The following is a 17,146-nucleotide window of genomic DNA, read 5'->3' on the forward strand; positions in this document are numbered from 1 at the left end:
GTCAGAAAAACGAGAATCTTTCTACGAAATTGGAAACTTACAAACACTATGTCAGTTGGCCGTTGTGTCTCTTCATCATATTTGAAAAGAAAGTTGTTCACCCACAAGTCACCATGATTTAATACTTTTATATCATTCTGAGGATCAAGTTTTACCGTATTCAAAGCAACTTCTTTGTAGTTATCATGGATTTTCATCAACTTTGGATGGAATCGTTCATATCCTGGTATCTTATTCAATTTTTCGGCAGCTAATTTGATATTTCCTTTAAACAACATTTCGAAAACTTTATCGACTACCGACTTTTCTGTAAAGAATCCGTCACCATAGTTTCTCTCAATTGCCGGATCCTGAAATTAAATTGGTAATGAATCAGAATGGTGGCTCGTTCGAAGGGAGTAACTTTCTACCTTCTTCAAGAGCTGAATGGATGCGGCATGAAACTTGGCAATTTTGTTCAAAGCCACTTTGAAGTGCTGCTCATCCAGTCCAACCTCTCGATCAGCAACTTTGTATCCCAAAACTTTCATATCTTCGAATACAATATTGCAGTGAGGCTCTCTGAAAACATCGAAACATCTTTTCGAAGGAGAAGAAACGATTAATCTGTTTCTTACACTAGCAGAAGATTAATACTGACTTTGGGGCCACTGGTGTATTACCCAATATTTTGGAAAGCTTGGGCAATAACTCAACGTAAACATTGACCTCCTTATCCACTACTCCTAACTCTTCTAGTGAAGCGCGGTGCTCATCTATTGGAATACTTTTCACAATTAGGGAGATTTCCGCATTTCCTGAATTTGGCTGTTTGTATATGACATTGACTCGATAAATTGTACTTGTGTAGTTATCGCCAGGTTGACTTCCCAAAGTTATTTGGAAATCAACAATGTCAATTCCGCTTACGTTGAGCCCATTTTCTAGGCTTCTTTTAAAAAATGCCTTGTCCAAGTGATCTGGTGAAACAAATTTGTTTATTTCGGACGGCATCTGTAAAGAAATGGAGAATTAATTAAGGAAAGTAAAGAAGAGAGTTGATGGCTAACGGTCAACATTATCTGTAATGATAATGTACTTCTGTTGTTGTTCTGTAGTTTATTTAGTATAATAATAATCGAACAGCAACAACAGTTGTAATCCGCAAAGTGTGTTAGAGCTCGTAGTTCCTATAAGGTAACGGTCTTAGTATGGATGGCCTACTATTACTGTTCTTGATTTGATTATGGTACTTACTCACAACTGAGGCAGCTAACGTTCGATACAAATCTTTTTAGAAGCGGCAAGATTTGGCGACACCCAAATGATTTTAACCACTAAACCATCCGAACTCCATTTCTGATCTGAAGTTCAGTTCTTGGATTGGAATAAAGTGAAGAATCCAGTTTGACTTCAATGGTAACCAGCTTCTCCTATGAGCATGTGTTCAGTGTTCGGCAGAATGATGCCGCTTCTTTCATCCAACTAGGTCGGAACCATAACTTAAGCAGTTGGGGTAATGGATCAGAAAAGATATATATGGTTGCACTCAATTTTTTTGGTTTAGAGGTTTATGAGGCAGACTGTTAGACTCCCGCAACAGTATGCTGGAATACCAACTAAAAACCTCTCTGTTATTAGAGAACTAGCCTAGAACCGTTACATCGGATTAGCCCCCTCGCTCGCCGGGCTTAGGGATTCTTTAAGTCAGGGAATTTTTCTCTCGAATGTGAGGGGACAAAAGGGAGGGAATTGTTAGTTCAGGGAACCCCTTGCCATTCGGTCCGCCGTCTACCCTAATCTTCTACGCAACAAGAAGAGCCCAAACATAATGCGCAACACGACTGCACCTGCTAGCACTTTTCAGCGTCTCTTTGACAATGTCGTCTGTAGAGAGTTCTTCTGTTTCTGCATAAAGTTACTGAAGAAAGCCTCCCTACCTTGCACAAGGGAAAGGTGTCTCTTGGTCTATTTTACCAAGAGAGTTGCGTTCGGTAAGTGCGCGTTGACATTAATCAGGGGCAATCACCTCTTTTAAATCTTCACCCTTGTGACTGTAGATAGCTTTACGTTCCTCAAAAAGTAGGGCAACGGGGATCACTCCTGTGATCACCTTCACCGGCAGTTCTGAGAGAGTGCCATAAGTAGACGCCACTCGCAAAACTGTCTATATTTACACTTGGGCAAGGTGCTTACGATTTACCTCCTTTCTAAGGGCATCACCCGATATTACCGTACCGAAGGACAGAACGGGCTGCGTTGTTACTATAAGAAGACGTCTCGAAGTAGACATAGGGCCTCCAATATTCGCCATTAGTCGATGTGAAGGACCGGGATTCTCTTTCTAGTTGAGATGAATACTTACTATTTACTTTTTCCAGCCCAAGCTAAAACCGTGACTATTAATCCTCCTTTCAGATAATACGTTAATATCTGCAGGAGATAGCTTGGCACGCGGAATGAATTTTCTAATGTAATCAAATTTTTGGCCCCTATATGAGGATGGATGATTCCTACACAATGACGAAATCAATGAGCGATACCATGACCTTCCGGTTGTGGATAAAATCCGGCTCAATAGGTCACGGTGGGCGGGTCACTTAATCCGTATGGATGAGGATGATCCCACCGGGAAAGTCTATAAGGGCAATATCTATGGTAGGAAAAGAAGACGAGGCAGACCCTGCCTAAGATGGAGCGATGGCGTAGATCATGACGTCTGACAGCTTTTAGGGATATCGAATTGGTGGACCTCGGCGCAAAACCGGGATGTGTGGAGTTCCTTATTAAGGCAGGCCTAGACCGGATACCGGTTGTTGCGCCGTTGATGATGATGAATCAAATTTTATGGAATTGAAGGATTTTTTAATGTCAAGCGTTATGAGGAGCATTATCCGTCGAGATAGCTCGATGAACCGCATTCACGACATCCATAACAGCTTTCACCGTGGATTATTGGTCTGAACTCGAACGTCTTGAGGATAAGTCCCCGTCAGCGCTGATCGCTTGAGTAAGTCTACCCCTAATAAGCTGTTCCAGTACTTTCCCGGCCATGTTATGCATACACAGCGGTCGGCATGCAGACGACCACCTTCCAAAGAGAAGGAGAAATGTCCTCCTTCAGATAAACGTTGGGCGCCCCGAGCAGAAAGTCAGGCAGTTGCGCGAACATCAGTTTGCAAACTTTCGCCGGAATTCCATCAGGACATTCGTGGACTGCGTCAACGGCACCTACGGACCATCGTTCGCCGTTACCTGAAATGCGTTTCAGCATGAAAAACGTCACCGATAACAAGAAGAAATAATATCGATGAGAAGATGCAACCCAGGTAGACTCCGATTTGGACATCAAAATCATCCTAAATTTTGCATCTGTGCAGCACGTGACATTTTGCGTCATAATATGTCGCTCTGGTAATCGCTGTTAGTTTCTCCGAAACGTCCGGTCTGCGGAAAATACCCCAGATACACTCCCTGTTCACGCTTCCGATTGCTTTCTCGGAATTGATGGAGAGGAGCGAAGGTCTAAATTCCGCGGACTGTTTTTGAAAATGATCCGTATGGTGTTGATGTGGTCAATGTAGGAAGATCCGGATTGAAAACCAGAGATGTCGTTTGATGCTTTCCAGGATGATGATGATGATGAAGGACAGATATAGTTTGCGTTATTGTTACGAGAGCCGAGGTTAATTATATATTATAAACATATAATAGTTTGGGCTCTGATTGATCTACGAAACTTAGGCAAAATTACTTATCGTCTCTCCTTTGGTAACATGTCCATAACTGTCTGTATAGCTGAGTAGTTAGAGCACAAGACTGTCGTCCGGAAGGTAGCGGTTCAAATCTCACTGGTGGCAGTAGTATTTGTATCGCGTGATTTGACGTCGGATATCAGCCGACTCAGCTGTGAATGGGTACCTGAGTCAAATCGGGGTAATAATCTCGGGCGAGCGCAATGCTGACCACATTGCCTCCTACAGGCTATCCTGTAGTGTACTGTTGCAGTCTTGAATGAAGTTCGCTAACACACTTCAAGGCCCTGATCCCATTGGATTGTTGCGCCAAGGAGTATTATTATTATTGGGTAACATGTGGATTAGAGGGGACATTTTTCAAGCATTCTATATAACCTAGCTACTGATAGTAACGACAACAATAAGTCCTTAGCGCCAAGTTTCTGCATTGCACAATTCTATCGAATTCAGTAGGACATCGGCTAGGTTTCATCAAAGAGTAGAATTTGGTTAATTACCATCCAGCTTGGTTCTATACTTTCCTCAGCACAATTCATTTTTCGTGTACTAACCGCCGGTATATCCCATGCCCTCATGGGATCCGGGAATATAATCACCAACATGTAATAGACGCAGAGTCCTACCATTCCTGTCAAATCCTAATCTCGCCCCCACGTTGATATCCTCGGGCAGGAGTCGAAAGACGATGAACGAAGGGTTCTCTGCACTATAAAAGAGAGGTGAGATGATTGTTCGGCCAGGTTGGGGAATTGCCACTCTGTTCTCGGTATATTATTACAAGCCGAAATCGAGCCTCGGATCGGAAATACAATGACGACTACGGCAACGGAAAAAGGAATACAAGTTTGGAAACTGGAATGCGCACTCCTGCTTAGAACTAACACTTTTCGAATTTTCATTGAATAGATCGAAAAGATAGATCGATGGCGGTCCTGTAAATGAAATTATTAAGCGGCAAGATGTTTGACTTCGAAAGCATACTAGTGGGGAAAACGTTTATAACACACCGTTTTACCACTCAAAAAAATTCTCCTGCAGCATCACAGAACTAAAAGATTAATCAACGAAAATATCGCTTCGGGTAAAAGCCAAATTTTTCAACGTTAGGCTAATCAAGTTATATGCTACCACGGAAGGAAAGGACAGCTCCGCAAAAGATGAATTTAATGGTTGCCTTGTGTCAGTAATTTACTTATTGGTGTTGAAAGACTCAACTACTATATTCGGTAATTTCAACACAAAGCGATATAACCAACGAGCGTAGAAGGCTTACTAAGGAACATGCCGGTCTCATAGAGTTGTTTTCTTAACTGGAGAAAGTAGACTTTTGCAGACGCGACGCTCAACCACCTCTCTTTACATCTAGCGTCTTTTAAGTACGCTCGTACCACAGTGGAAATTGCAACAAGAACCATTACCTTGCCAGGGCAGTTTCACCTCTGATATCAGGTTTGATATTAAAAAGCTGCTGGACGAAAAAAGAAGCCGCAGCAAAAACGGTGAAGCGTTAAAAGAACAAATCGAGCATATATAGAAAGAACACTAGGTAGTCGATGGCATTGGCGTGAAGAGAGGTGAACTGCAGAATAAAATTAACAGAAGTAAAGTCATTCACATGACGAGATTAGCATATTGATCAATAACTTGAAGAGACATTATTTAAAATTCAAGTCAAGGATGTACTAAAGATGCTGAGAAACAACAAAGCCTCCAGCGTGAATGGAATGGCAGGGGAGCTATAAAAATCAAGGGATAGGTAGACGGCGACCAAGCTTTATGAGCTTATAGACACTATGTTGTCTGACAAAACTATGCTGCAAGATTGACGCAAAGGTGCCAGTTGCCCTACTAATGAAAAAGGTGACAAACTCAATCAGGAGAACTGTAGAGGGATACCATTGTTGCGTGCACATTGCAAGGTACTGTCAAAACTAATCGAAAGATTGCTCAAAAATTATTGATGGCGACTACTAAGGAGAATTTCGACTTGCAAACTCAACGATTGATCAGTCTCAGTCAACGTTGTCGTCTATTAAATTTTCGTTGACTGCCAACCGCCATATGACAATATCTACCGATCGATGCTATACAAAATGTTGTCTGAATTTCAAGTTTCAGCGTACCCTGTTTAGACTTAAGTAAAAGTACCAAACCAAATAATGAGGAGAATATAAGGGCCAGTGAAAGTGAAGGGTTGTTGTACTGCGAACCGAGAACTCCTGTCCATATTAAGATTCAAAGGTTGAATTAGGGAGGCAAACTAAAGCGTATGGACGACAGAAGTATTCCCAGCTGTCTACTCAAAGGCAAGCTGGAAGATAGACAATCACCAGGAAGATTTCGAAACGGATGAGAAAGATAGGTGTGTAGTTAGGTATCAGCGGCCGCCGAAGCCCCATTAGTGCGAACCCCTTTAACGAGGAGCCCCATTAGTGCTGCGGTGCGCCATTTTGATGCCACAAACTCCCAAGACCATAATTGCTCTGGAGTAAGAACAAAAGGCAGAGCTCAGCCGGCTCAAATCTTCATAGCCAGCCAGTCGCAATCATGAAGAAAAGCTGCTCTTCCATCCTACAGTTAAATATCTGTCTGGGGTCCGGAAAGAGTGTCCATAGCCTGGCTCTAGCTAGAGTTGGGCAATCACAAAGGAAATACCTGAGGAGATGCCCTCCTACAGGTTAATGTCACATGAAGATCGCTATAATCTTGGGATGGGAGGACGCTGCCAGGTTTTCGAAACTGGAAAATGCCGTCGTTGGGCCGGGAAAAATCGATACGAAGATTTCGCGAGGCCAAGCACCTCCATTGTACTGAAGCGCCATAGAAGAAGCAGGAGGTAGAAGAATGTTTAGCTGCTACGCTAAATTAACCCAATTAGAAGAATTCATAATGACATATAAAGAGTTTGTTTCCGAAGAAAGTCGCCACTAACGGATAATGATATGTGAAGAGGCAGCCGCGTAACAAGAGGCGAGCTAAGTTTTAGGAGTAGCATATTCAACACAAAAACGTGAGTCAAGACCTGCAAGCAATCACTTTGAAAAGCAAAATTGAGCATTTCGAAGGTTACGCAAACTGAGTTACCCATCACTAATCCTGATTTGTTGGAGGATACCATCAATATTCTTTCGTCACAAGCTCAAAGTGCGTTTAATCTATCCACTGTTCAGGTAAATCACAATAAAATTCATGCAGTTTCCAGAAAAATTAAAAATTAAAGTGTGATTTTTAACAATAAAATTTTAGCTGCTATACCTGGTCCACAAACTTTCAGTTTCTTCAAAAAAGTAAAGTAAAGTAAAGTTTTGGTTCAATTCTCGCTCCTAGCGTCATTTGCGAGTTCGCGCTTCACTACGGCGATCGGCTTGAACCTGACATTTGACCCCTGACTATTAACACAATAATTTCCGAATGACTCGGAATATCGAAAAATCACTTTCCTCAAATATTCTACACGAAAAAAAAAATTGATTTTCCGGTCCTGATACACGGGATTAGCTTTAAGCCAGATAAATTTCTGGGTGATCCTTCGTCCTACATAAACAGTAAACTTATGCCGATCGTAGATAAGGAGAATGGTCTCTTAGTCAGGTAGATAGGGTTTCAAAAGGCAAAATCTACTCTCAATGCAATTAGTACGGTGCCGAAAGTTTGCAGAGACAGAAATGAAAAGCAATAGAAATTGCCCGTTGACAGGGATGAGAGGGAATGTCTTTAATTCTGCGAAACAGAGCTAAACACTGACGTCCTAATTGGGGGCCCTCAAAGCCCTCGTTGTAGAATTCTTGCTGGCAAGCTCAGACGAGCATATTCAGCTCAGCTGAGCAGCAGACTTCAGACAATGGAATTGAAACGCATCGGGCAATCTGTGGCATTTTGGCGTTACACTTCACTAAAGGAGAGACATCATGACGTCGAAGTGATCCATACAATCGAGCAATTCGGAAAATTATATCTTGGCTAGAAAACGCTGGTAGATCATAAAGCTGAAGTAGTGCTAACCACAAAACAGAGAAAGGGGCGGTCCATAAGTTTAGGATTTTCGAGAAGGAGGGACGCTGATGCACATTGCTGGCATAAATAGATCAACCAATTGCATCACGTTAGACAAAAATCCACAGAAGAAAAAAAACCACGAAACGCACCCAATATATAACTTACGCTATGTACTTCATCAAAGAATCGTCGTATGAAGAGTCGCGTTAAAGACCTAGCTCCGGGTAGTGCCAGAATTGCCAACAATTTGGTCACACAAAAAGGATACTGCAATCTACCCAGTGTTTCTGCTTTTGTGGAGATCTGCACGAAACAGCTAATTGTAAAAAAAATAAGGACTGACTAAGGTATTAAACAAAACTGTAGCAATTGTGATGAACTACACAAGGCACACTAAAGTGATTGCCCAGTTTATGCTGAAATCAAATAAAAGTCACAACCGAAACATCGTTTCATCGCCCCGAAACAAGCATTACTCCAGCCAGCATATTTGCAGGTGCGAGCTATGCTAACGTTTTGAAATCCGCACCTTAAAGGTAAGAAAATACAAGCGCCCCAATCTATAATCTGGAAGGACTTCTCCTTACACTGACTCAAACGATGAATCAATTTCTGGTTTCGATGGAAAACATGATGCAAGAAATGATGCGTAATCAGCTCCAGCCCTTACAGGTCCTTCTCATAACCAAAGGAATCAGCTTAAAATATGTCACTGGAATGCAAACTACGTGAGCTTGTATAAACTGGAAAGACATACTTGCTATTTAAAAAAGAAATCGACATGCTCATATCCGAAACACACCTCACTCACAAAAGCAATTTGCAAATTGATAGGTATTGCTTCTACGACACTAAGCCCACGGCGATACGGAAATACTTATCAGATCCCGCAATAACCATTACCTTCTGGGGGATTACTGCAAAGACTGCCTTCAAAGAACTTCACTCCGATTCCTGGAGTGTATTAGCGAGATAACTACTGCCACGAACTATTGTCCTCCAAAGTTTACACTGATTTTTCAGAGATTCGAAGAACACATTGGGGAACAAATTTCTTGCCGCTGGGGATTTTAATGCTAAGCACACTCATTAGGGATCCATACTGGTCACTCCCAAGGGAAGACAATTGTGGGACGTGCTAGCTCGAGACACACGACTTCATATAATCTCATCTGGACAGCCTGACTTTGGTGTTACCAAAAAATGTGAGGCGAGAGTTGATAACGAACGAGCCGTGCTACGAGCTGTTTTCAGACCTTACGTTCGTCATTATAGTGCTTGGGAGCGTATTTGCTATAACAAGCCATGCAAGTAGGAAATTAACAACCAAATCAACGAATCAATTGAATTTAATAATAAGTAATCGTTGGCGCAACAATCCAATTAGATCAGGGCCTTGAAATGTGTTAGAGTACTTCATTCAAGACCGTAATGGTACACTACAGGATTACAGTGCCTTGTAGGAGGCAATGTGGTTAGCATTGGGCACGAACGTGATTACTACCCTGATTTTGGTCAGGTACTCATTCACATTGATTGAATTTTCGTTAGTATATAAGCACCCATCTATAAATCAACACTTCCTTGAAAGCCAGAGGTGAAATATAAAAAGCCCTGTTGAAATTCAACGAAATAATGACCCTGGCCGCACATCTCTCCATCTCATGCTCATGAATCGCCAATCTTCCAAAAAATAGTACACCGCATGGTATGCTACAGTTGGTCCAAGTAAGACAATGCAGTTTCATGGAATTTTTGAATTTATCTTGGAGCGCAAATTCAGGGTGAAATGCAAAAGCCTGACGTCTCGCGAGTGCAACACTCAAGTTGGAATCCCTGAAAGGCAGTTTACTTGGACCTCATCTATACCTCGGATTTACCAACTGATCCAAATCTGATGACTTCAACGTTTGCAGATGGTACTGCCGTTTTGAGCACCCAGACCAATCCTCAGGTTGCATGAAAAAACTTACAAATCTACCTGGGACGAATTAAAAATTAGTTAAGAAAATGGAAAATCCCCGTAAGTGAAACTAAGTGCTGTCGTGTCAGCTGTCATCCTGAATCGGCAGAATTGCGATAAGGTCTCAATCAATGACAATCCCTCCACAGAATGACGTAGAGTATCTTGGTTTGTACCTGGATAGTCGACTAACGTAAAGAAAACATATTAAGGCGAAGGCAATGGAGCTGAGAATAAAAGGTATGTATTTGCTTCTAAACAAAAATTCTATGCTGCTGGGACTCGATTGCAAACACCTAGTCTACAACGTCGTCATATTGCCAATATGGACTTACGGAATTGAGCTGTGCGGCTCAGCGCGCACATCTAACATCGAGCTGCTACAGAAAGCCCAGTCCAGGATATTGCGAATAGCCTCTGGTGCACCTTGGTATATGCAAAACTAAAGCATCCACAGGGACCTTCAAGTTGCGATAGTGAGAGAGGAGATCTCATTCTAGGTGATAAAGTACAAAACAATGTTATCTTCCCGTCGTAACCCTTTCCCCGGGAGACTGCTACAACAGTTTAGTGAAAGCCGATTAAAAAACATGAACATTCTACAATGTAAATAAAGTCTGAAGACAAATCTGTAATTTTACTTTGAGAATAATGCATTCTATAGCACTGGCGGAGAATACATCTGGTACCATCAATCAATGGTTTAAACTTTAAGATTTGAAAACTTCGTGTTAGTATCTATCAATTTGTCGTTAAAAAAAAACACAAGAAAAAAAATTGAATTAAGCGACTTTCGACCACCATGTGCCTACCATCCAATGTGTTCGATCCAATCAAATTGTGAGTGTGATAGCAGGCGCACTCTATCAATATTTGGGTGAACGAGAGTCGACACTCTATGGCGCAACATATGAAATTGATGAGTCTCATACTTACCGTCAACAACTGGCATAGACTGGGTCTATTCTGGGGTGCCAAAGGGGTCCAAAGCGTTCATAGAAGGTATCGGGCACACCATTGTCACTTCAAGGGCGAGGATTCTCCATATTGCCGGAGATGAGAAATGATTGTGGAGGATGTAGAGCATGCTGGTTTCAGATATCCAAGATTTGCTGCGTACATGGTGACTGTTTTCACCTGCGGATATCATGGAATACATGCCTTCATTGCAAACAACTTGAAATGTTGTCGAGAAATTCATGAAGGCGATCCACAATGTGCGACGGAGGAAGGTGATGAATAACAAGGCGAGCCGGAACTGATATTGCCTGGCTATTAACTTTGTGTTTTTTTATTTGTGTTTCCAGATCCTGTAAATCTTCAAAAGACTCTGGCCTGGCCATGCCAGGGTATGGGATTTATACCCAATAAAACGCCAGAGTATGGGATTTATACCTATTCCTATTCTACTCCGTCTTTTCCACCCCACTCTCGCACCAAGCCTTAACAATACTGATTGGTTCGCTTGAGTACAACTCAGCATCTTCGAGGTGCTTTACGACCACAATCAGTGCTATGTCGTCGGGCCCAATACAGAGCCCTGTGGGACACCCGCGGAGACACTGTACTCCCTGGGTGCATCATCGGTATTATACCAGAGCGTCCGCTCTTGCAAGTAGCTATTGGCAATAGCAGCGAGGTAGGTGGGAACACCAATCGTCGCCAGAGACGTTCGTGTGAGGTTTCAATTGACTGATATGAATGCATTCCCTACATCCAGGATCACCACCACGCAATATTTACTGGTGAAACCCCTTTCGTGAATTGCATTTTCTGTCAAACCAGTAAGCATTTTGAAGCATCAACGGTTGATCTGGTTTTACGGAACTCATATTGCCGATCTGAAAGGTCTCTTTGGCTCTCAACGATCGGGAGTAATCTATTATAAATTACCCGCTCTAGCGTTTTAACATCAGTCGAAGGCAGCAGCACCAGCGTTTACCGCTTCTATGGTGCATGAAAGATACTCTTGGATATGCAGGTTTTGAATAGGTCGGCATCACATTCAGGGGGCGTTGGAAGGTGTCAATACCCCCCTCTTGCCCGGGACATAACCTCTCGATTATTTTCAACAAGAGTATAGGGAGCGTGATCCGCGGAGATTAACAGACTCTGAATCGTCCTGCCACGACTTTATAGGCGCTACGCCACGGATTTATGTCCGCTTCCGAACCGGGCTCCTTAAAACATTCATTTTTACTCCATTGGATGGCGAACTTGAGGTTCTTGCGGGATCCCCTATAGGCATGCTCCTTTTGCCTTTGATCGATATTACCTATTGCCCTTTGAGCCTATCGTCTGGCTCGGTGGTAAATTCTGGCAAGTTCACTATTTCACCAATAATTGGGTCTTCTAGTAGGGAATGAGTATTTCCAAGGCATCGACGCGTCACATGCTTTCTGTGACATGGAAAGCTCTATCCGTCGAGGTGCCCGCTTTGCTAGGCAGGTCTAACCACTCCTGGATGAATGTTTGTTCATCCATAGCTTTTGCAGACTATCCTGACGCTCTTTTGGATTTCAGCTTCCGGGGTGGTCCTCGCTAACTTGCCAGGACATGTCACGTGCCAGGGCAGGGCTGACAAAAGTCAGATTTATAATTGAACCAGATCCCCTTTTCTGTCAAGTGTTCACATCACCTTCCAGAACTACATCCAGTTGGCGAATACTTTTAATAAGCATCGCGCCCTTCTATTATTCTCTTTGCTGCCCCACTCGATGGCTCACCCATTAAAGTCACCGGCTACGACCTTCGGATCTCGTCCCCTTGCGTTGTGAACGAGATCGTCTAATTGATCTTCAAACTCAGGAAGTGTGAGACTCGGTTTTGTCTTGGGGTAAGGGGTGCTTCCCACACCTACAAAGGGGGGTGGAACATTTTTATTACTGAATATGGTCATGTGGGGTATCAAATGAAAGGTCCATTACTTTTCCAAACTGGTTCCATATTTGATATTAGTGAAATATAGGGGAGTGAGAGCTGAAAATATGAACCCCAAAATGTGTAACAGGTCCCGTTCTCAAAAGCTATCCAACCGAATATTCTGAAAAAAATCGAAGCGATATATCTCAACGCAATCTAGGCCTCAAAATACATCCCGTTCTTAAATCTGCATAAAGTTAATAATAGCATATTAGCATATTTTAAAAATTTGACCGGAAACCTCCCTTTCATCCTAGATGCACACAATTTGCCAGTTGTATAAAGGATAACATAAGGCCTAATGTTCAGTTTTAAGGAGATCCAACTATTATTAACAAAATTATAGAAAGTGAAACTTTTACATTTTATGTAAATTTCGAGCGTTCTAAAACGTGTATAACGTCAGCAATGTACAATTCGTCAATACTACACACAGTGATCTCATATGAATAGGGGGTCGCAGGGAAATATTTTGTTATATATCAATATCAATTTTCAACACAGATATTTGTATGTAATAGGTTGTTGCAAATGAATTGGCCGTTTTGGTACTAAAATTTAAAACGACTGTACATCTTACAAAAGTTTATTTATTTAATCAAAATAGGCGCTAGTCGATTCAAAATACTTCTTCCAACGAGATTCAAGAGCATGTATGCCAGTTTCGTAGAAGTCCAACTGTTGGGTGTTGATAAATTCGTCGAAGACAATTTTGACAGCCTCTTCGTTCATAAATTGTTTTTCCGCCAAAAAATGATCCAAATGCTTAAAAAAGTGGTAGTCGGTTGGCGAAAGGTCCGGTGAATATGGTGGATGAGGCAGAGTCTCATACTGCAATTCGTTCAATTTTTGAACTGTTGTTCTGGATACATGAGGTCGTGCATTGCTGTGAAGGAGTATCACACTATCTCTGTTAACCAATCTCGGCCGTTGAATTCTCAATTTTTAGTGCATTTCCTCGAGTTGGGCACAGTATTTCTGTGCGTTTATCATTTCTCCAGGTGCCAAAAGAGAATAGTGGATAACTCCAGCTCTACACCACCAAACAATCACCATTACCTTCTTCGGATGGAGGCTCGGTTTCGGCATATGATTCGGTGGCTAACCAGCATCTAGCCATTGCGCTGATCCGCGACGATTGTCGTATAATATCCACTTTTCATCACATGTCGCTATTCTGTGCAAAAAGGGTTTGCTTCTGTTGCAGGAGAGTAAAGAACTGGAAATGTCCATTCGAAGCGCCATGCTTTGCTCCGTAAGGGGTTGCGGAACCCATTTGTCGAGCTTTTCACCTTTCCAAGTTGTTGCAAGTGCCGGGAAACTGTCGAATAGTATACGCCCAGTTTCTCTGCAATGTCTTTCACAGACTGACATGAGTCGGATTCACCTAGCACACGCAGCTCGTCGTTATCAATCGATGGTCCTGGATGCCCACGTGGCTCACTTTGAAGGGTTACGTCGCCTGGCCGGAATTTTTCGAACCACCGCCATGTGGTTCGTTCGTTTACCACTCCAAGTGCACTGTTAATGTTCCTGGTCGCCTTCGCTGCTTTATGACCGAGTTTGAACTCATACAGAAAAAGTATACGTTTTTGGCACAACGATGGTCAAAACTGAAATGACTCCTTGATTCATTTCATTTCATTTATTTACTCATAGTGACTTACAACTAGACAATGATTACTTAATGCTAGCTTAATAACGGCTAATAGATCTTAATGCTATCAAAACGGGTGACTATTACATGGTTTGGCCAACCCGACCTTCTCTGTAATCTACTTTACTGTGTATATCTTTATTTATATACATCGATCTTGACAATTTGTAATAGAACTTGGTATTTTCAAACTGCGCCCGCACTAAATGACTCCTTGATTAAATGTAGAAGTATTTATACTTCATTATCCGACACTAACGGCGTCAACTGGTGGTGGTTTGATACAGCAAAATCGCAACTAACTTCACTTGATTGCCAGATCGGCCATTTCATATGCAACAACCTAATATATGCAAATGATGCTTTGTGGTAGCGCTTAACTTAGATAAATATATTTGAAGATTATTCCTGCAGTATTCAATATACATACAATTTATATACATGCATGTATAAATATAGGATTCGGTAATAAGCAATGTTTGTTTGTTTAGGGTGAGCATAATATCTACGTCTGTAATATGTACGTATATCTTGTAGTTTGATAAAAAATATGAAATAGCATAAAACTTTTATACCCGAAGCACCAGCTGCCCGTATTCCGAATTGTTACATCAATATTATTGGCAAGTACCAAATAAATTTTGGAATTTTCATATGCAACATAATTTTATGATTCTTGGAGATTGCAGGAGTGTTTCCGTAACGAAGCGAGTAAACCATATCCGAAGAGTGTTCATATTGTATGCAGTTGGTCAGTGCAGCAAGAGAAGGTAAATAAACCGGAAATGAATGGACTTAGATATTAGTAGCATGGGCAAAGTATGAAAGTGCTGATTGCGTCTTGAATTTTGTGCCCCTGTTTTTAGTTTCTAAAACTACCTGTGTTTAAGCAAAGGTAAAATAGAAGACTTCAAACGGTATGCAAGGTTTTGTTAATTTTTTCTGTAACAATAACAAAACTTGATATTCAATTCGTTGTGAAACTGATATTCTACCCCTCAGGGAGTAGTAAGTTAATGCGAAACAGCAACTTCGACCTAACATATAACTTTGTTAATAATATAGACATATTAGAACCTACATTACTGCGAACACGATTATTTGATGAACTTAAGGGGGTTCGCAGTGAATTATCATAATACATTATTAACATTTTTTGAGTCGGCGAAGGGCATTTTGGAGCCCAGATACCATGTCCATGGATCATCATAATTCTTTTTAGATTTTTCGGTAGATTAATTTCTTTGAATGAGTCCTTGAAGTAATTGACCTCTTCCGAAACTTACCATTCCTCACCCTTGCAACCAATATCAACACTAATATCCGACTCGGAAAGTACATATGGAGGCTGCAATTCGCCGTGGTGATTCACAAATCAAATCTTTAAACATAATTTCGTGTCAATAGGTATAATCGTTTTTTGAGAAAAGTGCGTGTGACAGAGATAGAAAGCGATAGACAAATAGTAAACCAATTTTTCCAACAAAATCCCAATAAGATCATTTCATCATTCAGCATTTTCCATCAAGTTTGAAATTTTAGAATTTTACTCGTAGATGTCCCGCATCTGCGTGCATACATCTGAATTAACGAAAGGTATTCATTCTGCCGATTTAATTACCGCACAGTTTTCTAAACAAGAAGTCTCGTTAGAAAACGGAATTAATTATCAAAATAAAATCTTTTCATTTGTAAGATTCAATAGTATAATACAAAGTTTTGATATAAAACGATATGTTTGAAACCAACACGCACTATTAGGTTAGCTATTATACAATCGCTTTTTAAAACACTCTTGAATTTGAACCACTGTTGCCTAAAAATTAGAATAATTAAACAGTTTTACTTACTATGCTCATCTATAGAATACCGTGGCTTCCTGAAAACTCGACTTTCTCCCTGGCGTTTACTTCAACGATTTAAATATTTTAATCGAGTGTGGCATAAGCTGCGAACCGAAAATTATTATCTTATTCCAAAACATTTTAGTGTTTCAATGATAGAATTGTTGGCCATACCTATCTCCATATTTATATATAGTTGTTCTGTACGTGTGTATTACGTAAGTTTTCATGGGCACGTGCTCCTGAGAAAACACTTTTTGCATTCTCAAATCGTAATTTTTGTGTTATTGTCACTGACTAACGATTACTAGGCATCAGCGCAGATAATACTATCTATTCAATCATGCATAAATGCCTTTGTCACATTTTTTTTTGTAGAAATTGTGTGTTTCTGAAATAAATTAAATATGATAACGGCCGTATAATTTACTATAATTACCAATCTACTACTATCATATGTAAATAAATGCGTACAGATAAGACAGTTGGTGTTTTTACAAACTTAGAGGCGACCTTCAAAAATTGAGAGTCATGTCAACATCATCATTTCATTTAACAGAGATCAAAAAATCTAATTGGCATCATCATTTTAGCCGGTTCTATGCAGAATCGAAGTATATTCACTTCAAAATATTGTAAAGAAATATAATAGAAAGTGTTCCTAAATTGCCATAGGGAGCAATAAGAACCAAAATATAAACAACATTCAAGTCAACTCATTAGCTGAACTAATTTATTGACCTCTGAGGGCACTGAAAATTATTAACTATTATCCTCTTCATGTCGATGTCCGTTTTAAGCCTGACTTAGTAAACTCCAATCAGGGTAATAATCTCGGGGGAGGGCAATGGTGACCACATTGCCTCCTACAGTGTACTACTGTAGTGTACCATTGCGGTGTTGAATGAAGTGCTTTAACACACTTAAGGCCCTGATGAATATGGATTGTTGTGCTAACGATTATTATTATTAGTAAACTCCACACATTCCAGTTTTGCGTTGAGGTTCACCAATTCGATAGGCGAAT

At 41.0% G+C, this 17,146-nt stretch overlaps 1 protein-coding gene and 1 long non-coding RNA gene across 2 annotated transcripts in view; both read right to left on the minus strand.

Annotated features, from left to right (window-relative positions):
* Nucleotides 1–17,146, minus strand: part of LOC119658176 — a 56,704-nt gene that overhangs the window by 528 nt on the left and 39,030 nt on the right. Inside the window, exons 6-8 of the mRNA XM_038065443.1 lie at nt 641–993; nt 411–579; nt 42–350 (exon numbers count right to left, since the gene is read on the minus strand). Coding sequence (XP_037921371.1) covers nt 42–350; nt 411–579; nt 641–993 — 831 coding nt within the window. The remainder of the gene's footprint in view (nt 1–41; nt 351–410; nt 580–640; nt 994–17,146) is intronic.
* On the minus strand, nt 14,249–16,279 carry LOC119658226. Its single transcript, XR_005250202.1, has 2 exons — nt 16,126–16,279; nt 14,249–15,656 (listed from the first exon to the last, which is right to left on the minus strand). It is a non-coding gene; the product is annotated as an uncharacterized LOC119658226 (long non-coding RNA).

Source organism: Hermetia illucens, chromosome 5, assembly GCF_905115235.1.
Source record: "Hermetia illucens chromosome 5, iHerIll2.2.curated.20191125, whole genome shotgun sequence".
Taxonomy (NCBI): Eukaryota; Metazoa; Arthropoda; class Insecta; order Diptera; family Stratiomyidae; genus Hermetia; species Hermetia illucens.